Source organism: Condylura cristata, unplaced genomic scaffold (genome assembly GCF_000260355.1).
Source record: "Condylura cristata isolate star-nosed mole 26May11 unplaced genomic scaffold, ConCri1.0 scaffold00017, whole genome shotgun sequence".
In the NCBI taxonomy this organism is placed as follows: domain Eukaryota; kingdom Metazoa; phylum Chordata; class Mammalia; order Eulipotyphla; family Talpidae; genus Condylura; species Condylura cristata.
Genome location: NW_004567118.1, coordinates 23,161,486 through 23,181,844, shown reverse-complemented (window position 1 = coordinate 23,181,844; position 20,359 = coordinate 23,161,486). Strand labels below are relative to the sequence as shown.

General features: G+C 53.0%; 1 protein-coding gene and 1 long non-coding RNA gene across 5 annotated transcripts; both read right to left on the bottom strand.

Annotated features, from left to right (window-relative positions):
* Positions 1-2,168, bottom strand: LOC105853730. Its single transcript, XR_001145515.1, has 6 exons — positions 1,903-2,168; positions 1,644-1,731; positions 1,378-1,426; positions 883-953; positions 496-576; positions 1-272 (listed from the first exon to the last, which is right to left on the bottom strand). It is a non-coding gene; the product is annotated as an uncharacterized LOC105853730 (long non-coding RNA).
* A 1,236-nt stretch (positions 2,169-3,404) lies between these two features.
* TRPV2 (transient receptor potential cation channel, subfamily V, member 2) lies at positions 3,405-20,017 on the bottom strand. 4 transcript variants are annotated; one of them, XM_012726415.1, is made up of 15 exons: positions 19,722-20,017; positions 18,089-18,392; positions 16,043-16,176; positions 14,792-15,082; positions 13,768-14,066; positions 11,762-11,935; positions 11,215-11,370; positions 10,588-10,686; positions 9,871-9,941; positions 9,194-9,359; positions 7,351-7,417; positions 6,917-7,254; positions 5,887-6,014; positions 5,047-5,126; positions 3,405-3,728 (listed from the first exon to the last, which is right to left on the bottom strand). In XM_012726415.1, the coding sequence occupies exons 2-15, from the start codon at positions 18,286-18,288 to the stop codon at positions 3,634-3,636; spliced, it is 2,298 nt and encodes a 765-aa protein (XP_012581869.1). In that variant the 5' UTR covers positions 18,289-18,392; positions 19,722-20,017; the 3' UTR covers positions 3,405-3,633. The 4 variants fall into 4 exon arrangements, with proteins under 4 accessions (XP_012581869.1, XP_004685124.1, XP_012581870.1 ...); XM_004685067.2 differs by having other exon boundaries at positions 10,588-10,683; XM_012726416.1 differs by having other exon boundaries at positions 18,089-18,315.
* Positions 20,018-20,359: the final 342 nt, after the last annotated feature.

The following is a 20,359-nucleotide window of genomic DNA, read 5'->3' as shown; positions in this document are numbered from 1 at the left end:
CCAATACCAGAGATTGTGCTTTATTACAGTATTAAATTTATAGAAATAACAGAACATTAGTTTGCAAAGGAAATAAGTTTCCAGCTTACAGAACTCAGACCTGTCTTTGGGTCACTTTACATAGTACTGAGAGATACAGAAGCTCCTGCTGAGCATGAAGCACTAGAAAAACCAGAATGTTCAGAGTCCTGACTGATGGTGGCTACTGATCCTCTTGAGATTTCAAACTGCTTCCTCCTGAGCCATGGATGGCCATCCTCTGCCAAAGCAGCCTGCAAAGACATTAAGTTTCAGTTCCACTTCCTACAGTAACCAACAGTCATTCATTCACAGCATTGAAGGTACCTTCAGAAAACCATAGATTCACCACTACACATCTGCCGGTAATTCCAGCTTGTTTAGGTGAATTCATCATTTGATAGCCTTTTTTTTCAATCTTAACAAAAGTTGCTTATTTATCCCACCATAGGGGTCAGTGTTCATATCAAATCTTACCTCTTGGTTTGTTGAGCTGCTTTTCAACCCAACTCAAAGCTCTGCATTGCTCATTCATTCACATTCTCCAGCACTTAAAACCTGGAAAGGGGGAGAGGAACCCCACTGTCAGTAAATGTTGAAAACAGTACTGACCACAACAACCAGAAAGAAGTATCCTAATCTGAGCCCAGAAGTCAACCAGTCCTATTTTGCTTATCTGATTAAACATCCAGGCTACCTTAGATTTCACCTAAAGGAGGAGGGGAAACGGCACCTCTGAACAAAAGGGCCATCTGCTCTGGATTGTACAGCCACGGGCCAAAGTGAGTATTCCACGTGTAACAATGAACTTAAATCAGTATCTGATAATTATTAAGGATCTAGCATTGTAGCGTATCAGCTTACCCCACAGGCCAATGCTCCTTGCTTTTTCAAACTGCTGACCACATACTGGCAATCCTTCACTAGCATGAGACCTGATAAATATAAAAATTAAGGGTCACTGTTCAAAGCAGGTCATTCCTGAGGACGAGCAACTGGTGGAGACTTGACTGCAGTCAGCCAGGAACTGTTATCGTCAGTTATCGCATCTGACGGCACTTCCTATTAGTGATTTCATCAGAACAGTCAAGCCCTTGACAACTCACTCCCCTGTACTGCTCCAGAACTAGGCACTGGGAATAAACCTAAGTTACATTACAAATAGACATTTTAATGCAGTGTATTCTTGCAAACAGTTTTGACTTAAATACAGTTAAGGAGCAGCCATCTCCAACTTTTACTTAAGGCCCCAATCTTTGCAGTGAAGCAGTATATAATCATGCTGGATACATGAAAATTATTGTAACTATAAACCAGCAGAGACCCAAGTGGCAAATTAAACCCGAAGCACACTCTTACCTCAAGGTGGGATGTCGCTCCCGTCAGTACCCTGCAGTGAGCTTCCCACCTGCAACAGAACATACATTCAGGAGATTCTGGCAGGTGAGTTCTACAAAAGGGTCGAGGTTTCAGTGACTGCTATCAGAGATATAAAAATCGTCAGTTATCGCTTCTGACGGCACTTCCTAATATCAGTATCATCATGACAGTCGGGTGAGTTTCCCCGTGCTTGTATCACAAAGCGCCCATGTGCAGGGTGCAGGCAAGACCCCCCCCCCACTTACTCTGGCCCCCCGCATTTGCGCACGCATGGCAGGTGGGGGAAACTGGGACCGGGTTCCTGGCACCTCGAGTTCCTGAGAAGGGGCGCCCCTGCAAGACAAAACGCACGTGCGCTCCATTTGTCTTGGCCCAGCGTGGCCTCCAGACTCCCCAAGACACCGCCAGGGCCCGCCCCGCGGGCACGTGGGTGCTGGCCCCAGGAAGCCTGCCATTACGAGAGCCAACCTCCACCCTAAACTTCGGCTTCTCGAAAACACCTACCCAGAAGTCACGACCGCAGAGCGCTACTTGCCCTCACCGCAGCCCCTGGCCGCAGACACAAACACCTACCGGCACGGCAAACACTAAGCCGAGAGACTGACGGCGCTGCGCCCCTGGCCCTTAAGGGGATGGAACGTCCCATTCGCCACGGGCGAGGGTGGTACTGGCAAAGGCTCACGGGAACGTCCGGCCCAAGTAACCACAGACTCCGCCGCATCACCCGTGGACTCCCCCCTGCTTGAGAGCTCGTGGTCTCTTCCACGTCCCTGCGCATTCTGGGCAACCGCGAGCGCGGCAAGTTCCGGGACGCCTGCGCACGGGCTTCGCGGTGCGGTTAGCGGGCCCCGCCCCCGCCCCCGCCCCCGCCACGCCCACTGGGTGACCTGGGGCCAATCCTGCTCCTTGATGGGCTTTGGGTTGCTCCCCGCGAGAGTGGACACGGTGCGGCAGAGACTTCTGAAGAGCACGTCAGCTAACACACTTGAAACCCTGCAGAGCTTAGCAGGCAGCGAGAATTCCTAAGTATTAGCTCCTCCCAACAAGGAACGTGGGCTGGAGGCTTTCTCCCCCCAACTATTTAATAACATCCACGAACTTGCTCAGACCCCTGAGATGGCGACTCTCGTGTTTACTCTTCAGAATCGCCTTTGAGGAGCTGAGTTCACCTTATCTGGATCCATTTGCACTCTGCGCCCTGATTTCTCAGGGTCCCCCCACTCGGTACTCCACTCTCAGCCGCCTGGAACTGTCCCTCTGATAGCGTTTTCCTTTCAGCCTGTGAACATGCTCAGGTCTGTATACACATTTGCAAAAAACACCAAGGGAGGGATTCGTTTCGCCTGGAGAAAACTAGAAACCCGTAGCAGAGCAATAATTTTTGAGCTGGTATTAGAAATCTGTAGGACTTTAATCGCTGAGGACTTGGGAGGCTCCTCAGAAGAACCAAGTCAAGAGGTCAAACACGGGAGGTTCATCAGCTTACCTGAGGAATTGAGTGAAAGCATTAGGAGCATGGAGGACAGCCAGCTATGGAAGAAGGTGGTGGTGTCTGGAAACGCTTGGGCAAAGCTGTGGGCCTCGGGCTACCACCTAGGGTATCCCACCAGCATGGGAAGCCTCTCAAGATTCTGGGCACAGAAGTAACATTTTTCTCTTTTAGGAAGGCCTTTCTGGCTGCTCTGCTGAGAACAGCTTGGGAACTGAGCGGGAAGCCTTGTGGGAAAAACAATCATCCAGGGCCTGAACTAAGCCAAGGATCTCAAAGGCTTTGAGACACATCTTGGGAGTGGCTTTAAGCGGTTTCTGGAAGCTATGTTAGAGGCTAGTGCCCACATCCACCAGCTGGGTGACCTTGAGATCCAGAGACAGGGAGTGGGATTGCCAGGGAACTCCAGGGTCACCTGGGTGACCACATCTGCCCTGACAGCAGGCACAGCACCACAGCCAACTGCCTGCACCCAGGAGAAGACAGCCCTCAGGCTGGGGTGGGGGGGGGGGTGAGGGTCTCCTGTTCCCATGCAAAGATGAGAAAGGCACAGACATATGCCCACAGAGACTTGTAGATGTCAACTTTCCCAAAGACCCAGTAACTTTGCACAAATCACATTTCCAGGAAAGTTCATCATTTGAAAATATATTTGCCATCAAAGTTTCCTGGGGCCCCAGAGCCAGCAATTATAGCTGGAAAGATTCCCTGCTGTAAGTTGCCGGTGTCCTCATACATCTGGGTGATCAGCGGGACTCCAGGAGCCGGAGAGGCAGGTGGTCTTCCTCCAAGGCACTGTCCTCCCCGTTTTGGGAGGTCAGGGAAGGGCTCTTCATGGTGCCTGTAAACAGAAGGAAGAGCTCTGTGGCTTGGCCCTTGGGCTGCGTCCCCCGGAGGCAAATGCCAGGGAAACAGGTAGAGGCCACAGCCAAGCTACATTATGCCTTGTAGACAGCAGGCGATCCTGGAGTTTACCCTGGAGGTGATAGGCTTTCTGTGTTAGAGACCGGAACACCTGGGACTGGCTGAGTACAGGCAGCACCAGGTGAAGGGCGGTGGGTGGAAGCTCAGGGTCTCCCACCTGTATGAGGAGGTGGTGGGGTTATACCCATGTTACCTGATAGGCCCCTCACCCCCAGCTCTCTTCACAGGGGATGTCCAGTTGGAGTTCCTGGGGCAAGTACTTGGGCAAGACTTGGATGTGGAGTTATTTGGAACAAGGTGAGGAGCAAGGTAACTTTCAGAGAGTTGGCACTGAAGTGACAGGGTGGCTGGACTCAGGGGAAGAGAGACACCAAGAGGGGGTGGGTTTGTGAGGGCCATGCTGGTAGGGGCCCAGGATATTGGGAAACCAGCAGGCTGTGGAACAGAATACCAGGAATCATGGATTCATGGTCAGCACCACAGACATAAGCAAGTAGTTTGTCAGACAGACAATAAGAGAGTAAGAAGACCAATGAAAGGCCAGAGGTGACAGCAAGTGAAAATTCCACAAAGGGCATGCAGTGTAGAGAGCTGATCCTGAGAACAGGGCTGCGGGGAGGAGTGGATCTTGGTGGGAGGCAGCATAAGGGGTCATCACCATACTGGTATGGAGAGGATGCAGCCATGAGAGGGGAAAGGCATGGGAAGTGGCTCCTCCTCAGAGATATGGGGGCAGGGGCTTTCTGTAGTGGGGAAGTGCAGTCAGCAAGGCTGGCCCATCAGCACAGAGCTAGTGTGGGCCCGGGGAGATGGCCACCCAAGCTGTGAGCCAGGTAAGGGGCCTTCCCTATCCCAGTGCCGGGGCCCCACAGCCCAGGCCTGGTACTACATGGGCACAGGATGCAGTGATTGGAACCCCCCCACACCCAGGAGGAGATAGTGTGAATGTGAAAGATGAGGACAGGACCAAGGCTGGTCTGGAGGAGACAGTGACTACCTCAGGATGTCTGGAGCTCAAGGGCAGCCAGCAAGGAGATGGGGTAGAAAGGAAAGGAGGAAAGGATCATTTTAAGGAGCTTCACCTTAAGAGGAGCTTTCTAGGGTGAATCTGGGAGGAAGCCGCCAAGGAATACACACACTCTCTCTCTCTCTCTCTCTCTCTCTCTCACACACACACACACACACACACACACACACACACACACAGCGGGGCAGCAGCCACTGTGACTACTCACCAGACATGCCTGGCCCTGAAGGTTCTTCACATACTGTGGGCAGTGTACGCTCCCAAGAAGCCCAGTTCACTTCTTCCACCCTGAAAGCAGAGTGGCCAAGGTTCCAGGAAAGCCAGGGCTACAACCTGCTTTACCCCAGGAGTGGGATCTGGCCCCCACTGGGTAGACAAGGGACAGTGAGAAGGATGGGATGTTCCTGCCCTTTTCCACATGACACTGGGCCACCCACCATCCCACCTGAGTCCTATCCTGGCTGCTATGAGCCTGTGACCCCCCTGGCCCAGGAATCAGCCATGAAAGAGGGGGCATCTGTCCCTTTGGGCTGGTCATAGGACCTGTGTTGCCCAGAACATCCAGAGCAAAGTTCAGATCAAGGGTGTCTGATTTTTGCCAGGGTTCTGGGGCTCTTGTGGCTACTGTACACCCTAAGTCCCTCCCTTCTTGCAACTGCTATCTCCTGCAAGTGTGTTTCTGGCATTTGTACCAGGAACCTTCTCCCACTGCCCAGGCCTTCCTGGGAAATGGAAGAGCTTATTCTCTGCACTACGTGGTAGCCTCCGTGGTGAGCCTGGGAAGCTGGGAGGGCAGAGCAGACTCACAGGCGCAAGGCTAATGTGCCATAACCCAAGGGTGCTTCTACATCTTGGCTCCTCACTGTACCCCAGGCCAGGAGAAGGTCAGGGACCACCAAGGTCAGTGTAAGCCGGTAAGGCAGGAAGACAGGAAACGGCAGCCCCGTGCTATGTGATCCAGCACCTCCAAACTCGCCTGTCCAGGACAGAGACTCCTGGCGCCCTTGGGCCGGCCTTCCCCATACTGGCCCCAGGCACCCTCACACACCTGAAGCACCAGCGCTCGTCAGGGCTGCCATCCGCCCTGGTGCCAACTGTCAGCAGCACACCTGCCCGCTGCTTCTTCCTCCTGCACCACCAGTAGCCATTCTCCATCTCCAGGACCGAGATGGCTTTCTGGAAACAGGAAACATGAGATAGAGCTGCCAGGGAGATGTGCTGTGCACCTTTACTGCATAACCCAAAGAACGGGGTTTGGACCTAGCTCCAAAGTTTCACTAGGTGAAAGGGTATTGGACTCTCCACCCTTCTGGAACTCAGTTTCCCACTTGCAGACTGAGGATAATGCACTCCAGGCAGTACATAATGGAGCTCAACAATTACAGGTTCCAGAATTGCATACCCCCAGGTATGGACTTCATTTGCCCCACACTGGTGCCTGCCCACTGACCTGCAGGTGAGGTAGGGGGTGCTCAGAGCTTTGCAGGTGGGGGTGCAGAGGCTCAGACAAGGGGATTGTACAAAGTCAACAATGAATTGGCAACAGAGTCCAGCCTGCTGGGCGAGGCTCTCCCTGTAGCAACTGCCCACTCACCCTAACCCTCACAGGTGAAGAAGCAGCTGTTGCCTTCACTGTAGGTTAGTGTCATATCAGAGGCATCTATACTCCCAGCTTCCCTAAGCTGGGCCAACTCAAGAATTTCACATCTGACTTGCCTTGCTCACCAAACTGAGCATCAAATGGGAGAGTCATGAGGCCCTTTGTCTTGTTTTAGAACCGAACCCAACAGAGGTTCAGAGAAGATAAGGAGATCCTCCATGTCCTTACCTGCAAAATGTCTAGAGTGGGCACCCAACACATACTTGATGATAATAACAAAAACATTGGGCCTGACTCTGTGCTAAGCACTGTCCTAAGGGTTTAGAGCTTATTTGGTCCTCCAACAACCCAAAGGACAGAAGGGATAGATGAGGGAAACACCCACAAGGGTGCAGCTACCCAGGGCTGGGCTCAGCTGGGTCCTGCCCACTCCTCTCTGGACCCAAACTTGGGGAGGGGGAGCAGCTCCCATAGGCACCTGCAGCTTCCAGATGCTCCAGCTGTCTGTGGCCACGCTGTTGACAGTCTCACTCATGAGGGCGATGAGCATGTTGAGCAGCAGGATGTAGGTGAGCAGCACGTAGGTGAGCAGCAGCAGCAGCACCACCCCACGGAAGCGCAGCTGGTCCTGGAAGGCCAGCTCACCCATGCCGATGGTGAATTTGAAGAGCTCCAAGGAGGCATCCAGAATGCCCCCATATGGGACAGAGTTGCCCTCCTCACCTTCCTGTCCTGCTTTGGACTGCGCTGCCACTGTAATATTGGAGCCTGTGGGGGCCTCAGGGTCCTGGGCCTCCCGGCTCAGGCTCACCAGGGCTGTAGGAGGAAGATGGGAAAGTCTTGAGCCTGGGAGGTTAGTAGGCAGCCTCAGGGGTGTCCAGGGTGGGCAAGGGATGGGCAAGGGGCCTTTACCTACAGCGAAGCCAAAAAGGAAGACTAAGTAGACCAGAAGGAAGCGAAGCAGGTCCCGAAGGATGACCTGGAACACAGGTGCAGGGAACCAGGCTGAATGGCTCAGCCACCAGGCATGACCCCAGGCCTCTCCCTTGACCCCAAGCATGGGTTCCCAAGTATGCCACACACATACACACCCACACACATTTGCATATATGGGGCCTTGTGGAGACACACTGAGCAGCTGGGGTTTAAAAAAAGCAGGAGCGGGTCCTCCTTGGCAGCCTAGGGGTAAAGTCAGTGCTATCACTGTGATGGCCTGAGTTCAATCCCGGCCAGGGAGTGACCCACATGGCACAGCAGACGCCTCCTTTCTCTCCCACCACTCCCCTCAGCAGCGTATTTCAGTAAGTCTTCCTGTTCTGCTCCCCACTCTGTCTCTGGTAAATCCTCACCCCCTGTACCTCTGCCCTATACCCCAGTTTTACACACACACATATACACACACAAATAAAATCTTTAAAAACAACAACAACAACAACATTAATCACATCATTTTCCTGCTTAAAACCTTCCAGGAAGAAAAAGGATTTACCATATGATCCAGCACCTCCACACTGTGTGTGTACCCCAAAGAATCAAAACCAGGAACTCAGCTAGATAATTCTGCACTTGTGTTCATAGCCACATTATTCACAGTAGCCGAACGCTAAAAGTACCCAAGTGTCCACTTACAGATGAGGGGATAAACAAAACATTTATCCTCCAAATACAGTACGCCAAGTGTGGAGACACATGCCTGGGACGTCAGCCTTAAAAGGAAGGAGACTGTGGCACAGGCTCCAGCACGAACGGACCTTGAGGACAGTCTGCCAAGTGAAATCAGTCAGTCCGAAGAAGACACATACTACGTGATCCCACTTATGGGAGGCACTCGGAGTGGCAGAAGGTAAGGTGGTGTTTGCCAGGGACTCAGAGGAGCAGATGTGGAGTTACCAGGGGCAAGTCGTTTCAATCTCTGGAAAAAAATGGCTGTGGAGAAGGAGGTGCAGGGCTGCTGGAGACTGGGTGTGCTTACTGCCCCTGAGGTGTAACAGATGACTACGGTGGTAAGTAGTGTTGTGTGCATTTGGCCACAATTTGAAAGGAAAGAACAATCCTCCAGGTGACTCCGACCCCTCCCCAAGGCCAACACAGCCCCAGGCTGCCATGCCCCTCTAACTTCCTCTCCTCACTCTGCCCAGCTCTTTGCTTTTTTCCTTCACTCTTGGCCTTGGCGCACACCATCCCTTTGTGTCTCATGCTTCCCTGAGTCTGTGGTGGCTGAGTCATTCTTTCACGTCAAAGCTTCCTTGGGACTTCCCTCTAAAGCACCCACCACACAGTCATCCTCCATCACCCTGTCCTGTGTATTTTCTTCATAAACTTTAGCAGTCTGTAATGTTCTCCTTTTCTTAGTGTTTTCATTTCTTCCACTAGAATATCAGTTTCAGGAGATCAAGGACTGTCTGCTTTCTAAGTAAAACACCTAGCCAGGATCTTCCTCATAGTACACATTCCCTAGAGATTTGCTGAATGAATACATGAATGCAGGCACAAGCATACTCCCATATGTGCAAGTGTCCTTCAGCGGGCTTGTGGACACCTGCGAGCACACACCTGTGCATGTGTTTCCTTAAATATGCAGAGCGCAGACCCCTAAGAGCAGATATGTGCTTGATGCACAGACAGACAAATTCTCCTCTGTCCAAGTCAACTGTGGAGGTTGCTCCTCTGCTGAGACCCAAAGGAGGCTCACGAGAAAGTGGTGCCAGCCCTGTCAAGTCCGGCTTCACCGAGGCCACCCCTGCCTGCCTCTCACCTTTTGGATCATGACGCTGTAGATGCCCGTGTGCTGGAAGCCGCGTGTGTAGTAAAGCAGGTTCAGCCAGCACAGCACCAGCGCGGACACAAGCATGGGCAGGTACCACTCGCTGGCCAGGAAACACAATACCTGGGACAGCACGGTGAGCAGGGCCTGGAGCAAGCTGCACAGGAGCAGGGTCCCGGTCAGCCTGCAGACCACCTGGCCAGGGCCCCCAACCCCCACTGGCCAGTGCTGACCCCTACCGCCTCTCCCACTGCTCGCTCCAGCTGTCTGAGGCTGGGCCCTATCAGGTCCTAACCGCTTCCATCCTGGACAAGTAATTTAATCCCTTGGGCCTCAGTCCCCTCCCCTGTAAAATGGGCTGAGCTGACTCACGGAGGGTCTGTGAGAATCTAGTGAGACTCAACTTGGAAGGCGCTCGGGCTCCCCTGGTGCAGAGCGAGGCTCATCATCGTCATGATAACCAGGGTAGGAGCATGGAGCACCCAGGCTAGATAACAGCCTGGAATCCTGAATCTGGCCTGTGCTCTGGCTTCAGTTCCCGGTAACTCCCCAGGACGGCATCTTCTCCCCTAAAGCCAACCCAGTGCTCACTGCTGTGGCCGCTGCCACACCCACTTTCCCTGGGCCAAAGCCGGAGCCCGGAGGCTGAGGGGTGAGGCCCCACATACAAGAGGATTTCAAAGTAGCTGTCCATGAACGAGATCCAGATGAACAAGCGGCGCCTCCAGAAGTACCACAGCTGCAGGAAGGAACACAGGGAGTGGGAAACTGCTCACCAGGCCGCAGGGGGCCCCCTCTGCCCCATAGGGCCAGGGCTCAGGCTCTCTGCTCACTGGCCTGGCCCTTGGGAGCCTGAACAGCACCACTTTGGGGTTAAGGCAGCAACTCTGACTTGTGAAGCTTGCTGATAATAGAGACACTTTGGAAACTTTCCCAAAAGTACGTCCACCCGCAGACATCAAGACAATGCCAGGGACCTCCAGGCTCCCTCTGGATGTGGAGGAATTAAAGTGCTGCACATGGCAAAGAGGGGGCTCTGTTCTCTCCTCTCCCTACCTTCCCAGGGATGGCCCTGTACCCCCAGCCAACCTGGATTTGGTGCCCAAATTCTGCCCACTCTGCACCTTGCCTGTCTCCTGCAAGCCTGCCGCACTTTCAACTGAAGAGACCCTGCTGGGGAGTTGGACTGCTTGGAGGGCACCCAGTCCCAGAAGGCAAGGTCAGAACCACAGACCTCAATGGTCCCAAAGCTGCTCTGGGCTTCACCTGTCCGCAAATGAAGAGACTGTAGCAAACTGACCCTAAGGTTCCTTGTAGCAGAATTCTAGGTTTGCTTCTTGGTAGGCTGGGAGCCACATGGGGTCGGGAAGAGGGGGAGCCCTCACCTGGCCCATGAGGAGGTAGATCCCCCCCAGCAGGATCAGGATGTGGCCCAGCAGCAGCATGGAGTTTCCCGCAGTCACTTTCATGGGGAGGGAGACCTGCTAAAGAGACACTTGAGAGGCCCTGGGAGCTGGGTCCCTCTAGCCCTGAGGGCAGCAGCTGAGCTGCGTGTGGACACTCAGAGCAGCACAGGGAACACATCTCCGGGGCAGGAGCCCTGGGCTCTAGTCTGTTGAAAGGCGCATGAGATGGGGGCTGGAGCCAGGCCCCGGGGCTCAGAGCCCACCTTGCAGCCTCTGTGACTCTGGACACATTACTTAACTTCTCTGTGCCTCCCTTCCCTTAGCAGTAAGCTGGGGGTGATAATAATTCATCATCTTGGGGGGGGGGCGTTGTGAGCATTAACTAAACAAATACCCCTCAATCACTTAGAATACTTGCTCACCTCAGGCGAGCCCAATATCAGGCACCATTTTGCTAGGTGACTGTGCTGGTTTCCACACTCTCACCAGCTGTATAAGAGCTCAGACCCGTCACCAAGCAGTCAGAGCTGGCTGTTGTCATTTGTAGGGCTGTTTCCAGATACCCACCCCACCCCCACCCTGGACATTCCTCCTTCCTGGGCCTACCTTCTCCAGGGTAGGCTGGTGGTAGGCAACTGCGGTGAAGACACACATGTAGACAAAGTAACACAGGAAGTTGAAGAAGAACCTGGAAATGAGCAGGTCCCACTTTGCCTCCAGCAGTTTGTTCAGCGGCTCCAAAACCACCATTCTGTGTCGGTGCTGGCCAGGAAGGCGAGAGGCAGGGGGACAGTCAGCAAGCCAATAAAAGGGCCCACTCATGAGTCCAGTGTAGGGGATGGCAGCAGTGGAGGATGAGTGCCTTGGATGTCCCTTACCTTCCTGCCCCACCCCTCCCCCATGGCCATGGTGTGACTGAGGCTCTGTCCCTCCTGTCCAAAGCAAGCGGTGGTGCACAGAACCTGGCCCTTGGCATGTCCTGTGTTGATGGAATGGGTATGTGGAATGAGCATTGGCCTGGAGGCCAGGGACAGGATGTGCAGCCCCCCTCCTGCCCTCCAGTGGCACAGTTACGGAACAGCATGGTCCAGCAGGTAGCCAGGATTGTGCCCCTGCCAGGCCGTCTGCACATACTCATGCCTCCACAGCTCACCGGGCTTCTGCAGTGAAAGGTGATGATCTCCAGCACTGAGTTTTTCTCCCAGCTGTCCACAGAGGCCAAGTCATACAGTGACACACGCACAGGCCCATAACACCACTCTGTGAACTTGCGAGAAAGGAACTGGCACGGCTCTGAGAACTCCCGCTGCAGGATGTGTCTGAAAATCTGCAGGGTGTGCGATGTGAGCTTGGCCTGCAGGACCATCTCCCAAATTGACTGGGAGATGGACCCCTCTTGGTGCTAAGGCAGACGGGTGAGCTCACCCTGGGCACACGCTCAGCCCCAGTGTGGATGCTCCTGCCCACCCACATATGCTCAGGCCTGTCAGCCAGCCTGGTGCTTCCTCCCCCACTGATGCCCCCTGGTCTTCTTTCTGCACCTCCTCACATGACAGAGAGCCCCAGCTAGGTCCCTGAGGCCCCTTGAGATCAGAGGCTGCCAGTCACACACACGTGCACTTCTGTGGTCAGAGTCCAGAGTTTTTTTTTCAACGGACCAGAAAGGGCCTCTAACCCAAATAAGTTGAGAAGCAATTTGCTTTCATAAATGAGGAATAAAGGGAAGAAAACTGATTGGGGCGGGATTTTCAAGACCACTCAGCCATGCCACTAGGTAACAAAGCACACCATAGCACCCTTGGTGGGCAGAACTTGTAATTGAAAAGTTAGGAAACTTCAGGCCTCCCTGGTGCCCTAATGGTTAAGTCTCAGCGCTGTCACCACTGAGGTCTGAGTTCCACCCCCAGCCAGGGAGCTGACCCAGCAGACTTCTCTGGTTTCAGCTGCTGCTCCCCTCACCAGTGTATTACAGTAGATCTGCCTATTCTGCTCCCCACTCTGTCTCTGGTGAACCCTCTCAACTAAGCCTCTGACCTATACCCCAGCTCTTTTATGCAAAAAAAGAAAAGTTTTGAAACCTGTACTTATGGTTATTTTTGTGATATTCTTAAAAATTCCTGTGTTGTAAGCACGGGATCCCCTATAAACAGCACAGAAGGCAGCCCTGATCATAAAGATCTCACAACTGATAAGCCATTTGGAAAAAAAAGAGAGCTGGATCATATTTACCCTTTATACCAAGATATTTCCAGATAAATCAAAGTTTTAGGCCTTTAAAATGAAACTGCCAAAATCTGAAAGAGAGTATGTGTGTACATAGAATAGGTACCTAGACTGAGAAGGAGAAACTTGTAGAAGGAATGACGCTATAGCAAAACCAAGGAACCCTAAAGAAAAAGGTGATTGTCTATACAAAAATGTAAAAATCCTGTGTGGCAAAATTAATAATAATAATAATAATAATTTTTTTTAATGTTGAGCTGGGGGAAAATTTGCAACTATTACAGTAAACAAAGTGCTAATAAATTCGTTATAAAGAACACTGACCAATCAATCTGAAGATAGTCTAAGAATAAATCATTTTTAAAAAAGATTTATTTATACATACAAGAACTGGGGTATAGGCTAGAGATGCAGAGGGTGAGAGGAGCCACCAGAGACAAAGTGGGGGGCAGAACAGGCAGATCCACAGAAATACACTGCTGAGGGGAGGAGCAGGCAAGACAAGAGGTCTGCTGGGCCATGTGGGTCAGTTCCCTGGCTGGGGATTAAACTCAGACCACAGTGGCCAGCAATAGCTTGACAGTGCTGAGACTTCACCCCTTGCATTACCAGGGAGGCCCCTCTAAGAGGAAATCTAGTAGTAAAATGGGCAAAGAAAATGAAAAGACAGTCTCCTAATAAATCCAAACAACCTTTTTAAAGCATTCTATTTTAGCATATGACACAATGTTAGCTCAGTAGTCCATATATCATCTATATACATAGGCATGGAGAGACTAGAGGAGCAGGCTGCAATGTTCTAATAGCAGTGGAATGGAAAAGTAGGGATACCATTGATCTAGACCACCACCCCAGTCTCTGTGCCGAAACCTCAGGGTGAGTCTTGCTGAGCAGGTAGGGAGAGGAAGAGGGCCTCCTCCCCCCATCCCCACTCACCTCAATTTTGCCCTCCTGGGCAGCCAGCTTCAAAGGAGTGAGGCCCTGCAGGTTGGGGATGTCCTCCAGCTGCAAGGTGGGGCAGAGGCGGGCCCCGGCTTGGAGGAGCTTGTCATACATGCGGATTACCAGTTCACTATTCTCCTTTGAGTTGTCTGCAATCATCACCAAGGCATGTAGGACCGTGTTGCCCTGCGAGTCGGCAGCCTGCAAACTGGCAGGCTGGCGCTGATTCTCCAGGAGATAGGTCACCATGTCCCACTGATTGGTACACGCGGCCAGAGAGAGAGGCAGCTCACCTGGGGGATGAGGGGGCAGCTAGGATGGCAGGTCTCCCAGCTTCTATGCCAGACTCCTGGTCCTCCACGGACAGAAGGTCAGGTCTCCTTGAAATGGGTAGGGCACCCACAGGAGAGGATGGAGCATTGCCTGGGGGGCCTGGCCCCACTCAAGCACGAACTGTGAGGGAGATGGTCCTGGGCTCAGCTCAGGGCGGATGTGCCTTCTCCTTGAACACTGATAAGGGCAGCTTCTGTCCAGTTCTCACCTAAGGAGAAGAGGACTAAGGCCCTGGATCTTCTAAGGGAACAGGACAGAGGCCAGCCAGCCAGGATCCCCATTTCCCCTGCCTCCTTTTCTTCAACAGAGCCCATGCCCTCTGCTGCCCCTTTTCCAGCCCTGGTCTGGTCTACTCTCACCGCCGGTTCTGACAGGCTTTCTCTGGCCCTGCTCTGGGCTGCAGTGTGTGGCAAGCTCCTCTGTCAGACAAGACAAAAGCTTTTAAGACAAGTTACTTTTTTCAGGCAGTCTAGCATGGGGGTTAGACTGGCAATATCTGTCTTCACAGTGTCCTTATGAACCAACAAAGGATGTTCCTATTACCGCTGGTTTCATTTAATGTGACTCTTTTCCTTGCTTACTCCTTGTTAGAGTTTAAAAGCCAGCTCTCTGACACATTAACCCTGCTAATTGGGCAAAGCTTTATTCTCGCTGTGCTTCAATTTATGCAAGAAAAGCTCCTCACCAAAATAGAAGCAAGTCCCTTGGTTCTTTTGGAAGAAGTGGCCACAGGCCCGGGCATGCACGTTGGCCCCATTCTCCACCAGGAGCTTCACACACTGCAGACTCCTCTTCTCAATGGCGATGTGCAGGGCACTGTGGCCTTGGTAGTAGGCATCCTTGCACTGGGCATTGACCAGGGACTGGGGGTTGCCAGAGTCCCGGTCGATACACAGCAGTGGCAGGATGCATGCGTTGGTCCCATCCCGAAGGTTGAGCACAGCCTTCATCAGGCAAGTCTTCCCCGTGGAGCCCTCTGTGGGGGGCAGAGAGGGAGGAGAACAGGGTGCTCAGCTCTGGAGTAGCTGGCTGCCCAGCAGCCTGTACAGTGAGCCCAGGCTCCAAAGTGCTCCTTGGAAGGATTAAAAGGTTGTCACATAGACCGGAGGGAGCCACCGTGCCAGCATAGCAGCAAGGCTGAAGTTAAGAGGTGTTAACATGACCAGCACGCGTGACTAGTTTCTACCCTAGAATTTGCATTTCTAAAACATAGAAGCATGCCATGTTGTCTATTCCAGAACATTCAGAGCAGTGGTTAAGTGATGGTTCTATCTCTTCTTGTAAATGACTTGGCCTCTCTTAACCCTGGTTTTCCTCCTGTAAAATGGGTCTACTCCAAGGTTGTTGTCAGGGTATTCCAGAGTCAGATAGAATCCTGTACAAAATGCTTAACACACAGTATTTGAGGCCAGCAACGACAAAGCACCTAAAGGGCCACAGCAAAAAGTCAGCTGACGAAACGATGGTAAATCTATACCATAACAAATTCAGCAGTGGTCAGAATCATGGAGATAGAAGTATATCTTTAACGGATTTTACCACTTTGTGTATTTTATTACTATTTGAATCTTCCAGAGAGCACAAATGTTATTTTCCTAACCCATCCAAACAATAAGGATTTGACATTTGGCACAGAGTGTTCTGAGATGGATGAAGTATATGGTGCATACGTTATATTTTAATGATATGGTTACTATTTTTAGAAGAAGAATGCACTGAAATGCCCACTACTGAAATGGCTGGTGAGTGGGAGGCAGGGGCCGCGCGGCCACGATGTTAGCAGGCCACCCTCAGCTCTGTCTGGGAGCCATTCTGGGAGGGCAGTTACTACCAACACTTGCCCCTTAGCTCCTGACCACAGTCAAGGTCACACCCCATCAGCCCAGTTGCAGCATAAGCAGAGAACGCCACGGCTGTGCCCGCAGGACAGGCCTACCTGTGTACTCGGAGTCAGTGAGGTACTTGCTGGTCCGGCGCAGGTACTCTGGGAGCCCAGCCAAGTCCTCGGGGACACCCCTGGAGACCGCTCTGAAAAGCCGGTCACGGTCAAAGCGGTTTGGGTCCGGCTGGCTGTGGGGGATGTGGGTTGTGACTGCTGTAGAAGAGTCCTAGGCCACTCAGAAAGCTTCTTACCCCGGGGGCCCCTTTCAGGACGTCCAAGAGCACTGCACAACCTTCAGACCCAAGCCTATCTGGGCTTCGGCCCTACCAGGGTGACCAAGTGCTCAGAGCCCCAGGATGAGTCGGGGAGGCCCTTCCGGGCACCAACTGACAGCACCCCCGTGAGTGAAGGCATCACACACAGGTGTCTCTCAGCATCGGGTACTCATTTTCTAGATCCTTTGATGGTCCTGCAACAGGCTTATCCTGCAGGGTTGATTTCAGCACAGAAACTTTTGAAAATTTAATAAAGGAAACCTCAACTAAAATCACAGCTGGGGAGGCCTGCAGAGGGCACTCTCATGCATGAGCACTAGCCTCCCTGCCGGCTGCAGTAGGGAGGAGTGTGTCCCCCGCCAAGCGCGTGTCCCCTGCTTCCCTTAGAAAAGCAAGCTTTCATCTCTTGTTTTCTGAATTGGCCAATGGCCTGCCATAACTTGCATTTCACAAACTGCAATTCCCAAATGAACTCATTTGTACTGGTAAAATATTTGGCTACTTTGATTTAAAGTTGACTTTGTTATGGCCCAACACAGGGAGTCAGGGTTGGGATGGGGCTACAGGAAGGGCCCACAGACTGTTAGGTGAAGGAATCAGGAAAAGCCCCTCAACCTTTTCAAAAACCATCTATGGACTAACAATGGAGTATCTGTACCTTGGACTAACAATGGAGTATCTGTACCTTGACACCCCATTTGCAATCCTAGCAGTGATAAATCACTTTTTCCCTCTTTATATAAACAAGGAGATAAAGACACTTGGCCAAGTTCACATGATGCCCAACTGGGGCTCTCAAGAGGATGTCAAACTCTTAACACTAATTCCATCCCTACCTCCCACCTCCATTCCCCCAGAGATTCTAGACTTGGCAGCAGCAAGAGGCTTCTCAGAGACACAGGGACCCAGCATTGAAGCCTATTTCTTTCAGTTTTGCTAAGTAACTATATTTCCGGAGAAGGCCAGGTGGGGCTGTGGTGCTTCAGAATGTAGCAGTGTCAGTGTCTGGTGGTGGGGAAAGAGGACTGTATTATTATACCTCATCCCGAGCCTCCTTGTACCGTGACCACCAATATGACCAGGCAAACAAAAGTGGGAGGCTATTTGGTGCTTGGGGATTTCTTGTCTACTGTGGAATGGGCCAATCAAGTAAGAGTTACTGAGTCTCCAATGAAGGGGGGATTCAGTCATGTTTTAAGTCATTCTTCATGACTGATAGAGCACGGCCTGCTTCCCCAATGCCAGGAAGTGCTTATCTGCCTCACCCTCTGCCCAGCAGACCATGTGGCCACAATGTGACTGACTGCGGAGTCCAGCAGAGGGAAGTGATCATTTTGACAAAGCACTTCCTGTCACAGGGTGGCATCACGGGCCTGGGGTAGGAAGTACAAATAGGGCACAGACTGAAGCACTGAAGGGCCCGTTCTCCCTATCAGGCAGGCAACTCAAATCCCAGAAGGCTCTGGCATTCCTTCCTATCCAGGTCAGAATCTGACCTTGGTCCACCAGGACAAGGTTGTTCTTTCCAGAACCTTCCCCACTCTTGTCCTACCTTCTAAGATTGTGTACTGTGCAGGAAAACACTGTTCCAGCTCCAAGTAGTGAAGTGACCCTGTGGCTTAGCTCCCCTCTCTGTGGTAGCAGGATCCACACTCTAGTCCGAGGAGTCAAGAACATATTGGGTCCAGGAGCCATCAGAGCCAGACTGAGGACTCAGCAGGCTGGGAGGAAGGGGCACTGGGGCTGGGCCGGGCCACTGTGTCTCATGAGGAGTCCTCTACTGGAGGTGAGTGGCCCAAAGTCCCACTCCCACTTGCTGCCTTACCTGGCACCTGTCCCCTTTCGGTAGTTGAGGTTTACTTTGATCTGAGGGGAGAAGTTCCGGTCCTCACCCTGGAATGGTGACTCCATGGGGGGCAGCCCATCCCCACGGCCATGCTTTTCTTTGTCTACATCAGCACCACCTTCTTGGCCTCCATCTGATGTCTCCAGCCTGAAAGCAGGCGGGCTGGATGGCGAGGTCATCCTGAGAGGAGGATGCAGCTGGAATCCCTGTGGAGACTGAGGTGTCAAAGCCCCTCCTTCCCTCCAGTTCAGAGACCAGATAAGTTTGGGGATCTGGCTAGGGCCTGCAAAAGGAAATGTTTAGAAGCTGAGTGCACGGAGTGCTCCCTACAATGAGGGACCTCACACCAAGAGGAACAGGAGTGGAACCAGGAGGGAGGTAGACAGAAGGAGAGGAGAGGGAAGATGTCCCATGGCCCCACATCCTGAAATGGGGAGAACAGGGACCCAGTGAAGCAGCCTTTTTGACATTGTTCCCACTAGAAAGGCCATGACTGTCCCCCACTTTCCCTCCCAAACCTCTCGATATCTGAGATGCCACAGACCCTGGTCTGGGCGTAACAAACAGTTAACGGTGCAAACCTTTTCTCTACATCTTGCTCAGCGGCCAATATTCACAACAGATAAAAGTGCAGTTATGGGGTGGGGGTGTGTCACTCAACCTCTCACCACAGAAGGGGAATGCTCTGAGGGAAACTGTAGAAAAACACCTATCAAACCCCTCATTTTGCTGCCAGAAAACTAAGATTCAGAAAGGGAAATGACTTTCCCGAGGTCGCCAGCTGTTGGCAGAGACTGCTCTAGAAACCAGCTCACCTACCATGTTCCTTTCAGTTCTTGGAATCTTTCAGGGCCCGTCTATATTATCAGTCTGAGTCATCTCTGAAGGCTTTGAATGCCACCTCTCTGTGCCTTATGGTCTCTAGGGGCTTCAGAATGGTGCCGGGTAATGACTGCCTGCCTCCCTCTGACCAGCAGCCCCCTGCCATAGGCCCTAGGTTGGGGTCCTGGCAGCTCAGCTGACACCACCATCTCACCACAGGAGAAGGAAAACCAGACTCCGACACATGACATGGGGCGTGCCCCAGGGGATAAAGGGAAACCCCTCTGCTCCCCGATCCTCCCCCCCCCCCATCCCAGCTAGAAAGAAGGGAAAGGAGCAGACAGGGGTAGACAGCCGGGTGAGATGGGGGCAGGGCTTGGGGCCACTCCCAGCTTCAGGCTCCCGGGGCATTTCCCCATAGAAGCTGGGGAGGTGGCACCTGGCTGTCTCAACTCAACAGTTTTGACCGACCATCTTTCTGCCTCAACCCACCCAAGGGTGGCCTTTGTGAACCAACCACGATTTAGCCCGGCAGTGTCCTCAACACCCCCCACCCCCTCCATCTTGTCTCGGGAGCTGCCCCGCCCCCCTCAGCCCACCACTCCCGTACCTCCTCAGCAACAGCTGTCAGCCCAATCCCTAACACCCCCCCCCAAACTCACGCAGCCCCGCGCACACCCTGGGGCGGGAGAAGCCCAGTTTGTTCATCCTCATCATTCACTGTAGTGCTTGGGGGCCCGACCCCCACAGACGTCCCAGACGCCCCCAAAATTAAACAGCCCCGACTTACCCCCAGCAAAGCTGAAGCAAGGGCGTGGCAGCCGCCCGCTGCAGGCCGCTAGGATCCTGAACCTGCCGGGGGCAACAGGCCGGGACGGCGGAGGAGGAAGTGAAGCCGGGAGGGGCAAGGCGCTTCACCGCGCAGAAGCTGCAGAATCTTCCCTGCCTGCTCTGAGCTCGCTAGCAGGTTGAGGACTCTCTGTGCTCTGCACCCTCAATCCACCAGGCCAGCTGGCTCGGAGGGGAGTAGGGGTTAAGCCTCCCTCTGTCGGGACAGTCTGTCCATCACAGTGACCATCTGGACCACAGGCCACACCCTGCTCTCCAGAGACACGCCCCGCCTCCCCACCCCCACTGTCTATCCGCTCAGGCCCCAGAGGAGGGAGAGGGCAATCAAAGGCAACCCTTGGGTGTGGGGGTCCTTGCCCCACCACTCTGAAGTCTCTTTCTTGGCCACTTGAGTCCCAGCTTCCCTGTGCTCAGATTGGGAGGAAACAGGTTGGCTCACAGTGGGGTAAAGAGTGCTTTGGAGGACACCCCCAGGGAGAGGAGAGGGGAGGATCAGCCCACCACAGATCCCCTGGAATGAATCCCACCACCAACCTACTGGTAAGTTTTGGGGGACTGTCCCACCTCTAGTGGTCTCCC

Bases quoted from the DNA above. Each gene is read 5' to 3' on its own strand.
- TRPV2 (XM_012726415.1), bottom strand. From the start codon at position 18,288: ATGACCTCGCCATCCAGCCCGCCTGCTTTCAGGCTGGAGACATCAGAT. The intron at 9,360-9,870 runs GTATGTGGGGCC...GCTCCTGTGCAG, and splicing joins AGCTACTTTGAAATCCTCTT to CTTGCTCCAGGCCCTGCTCA. The intron at 5,127-5,886 runs GTGTGTGAGGGT...CTCTGCTTTCAG, and splicing joins GACGAGCGCTGGTGCTTCAG to GGTGGAAGAAGTGAACTGGG.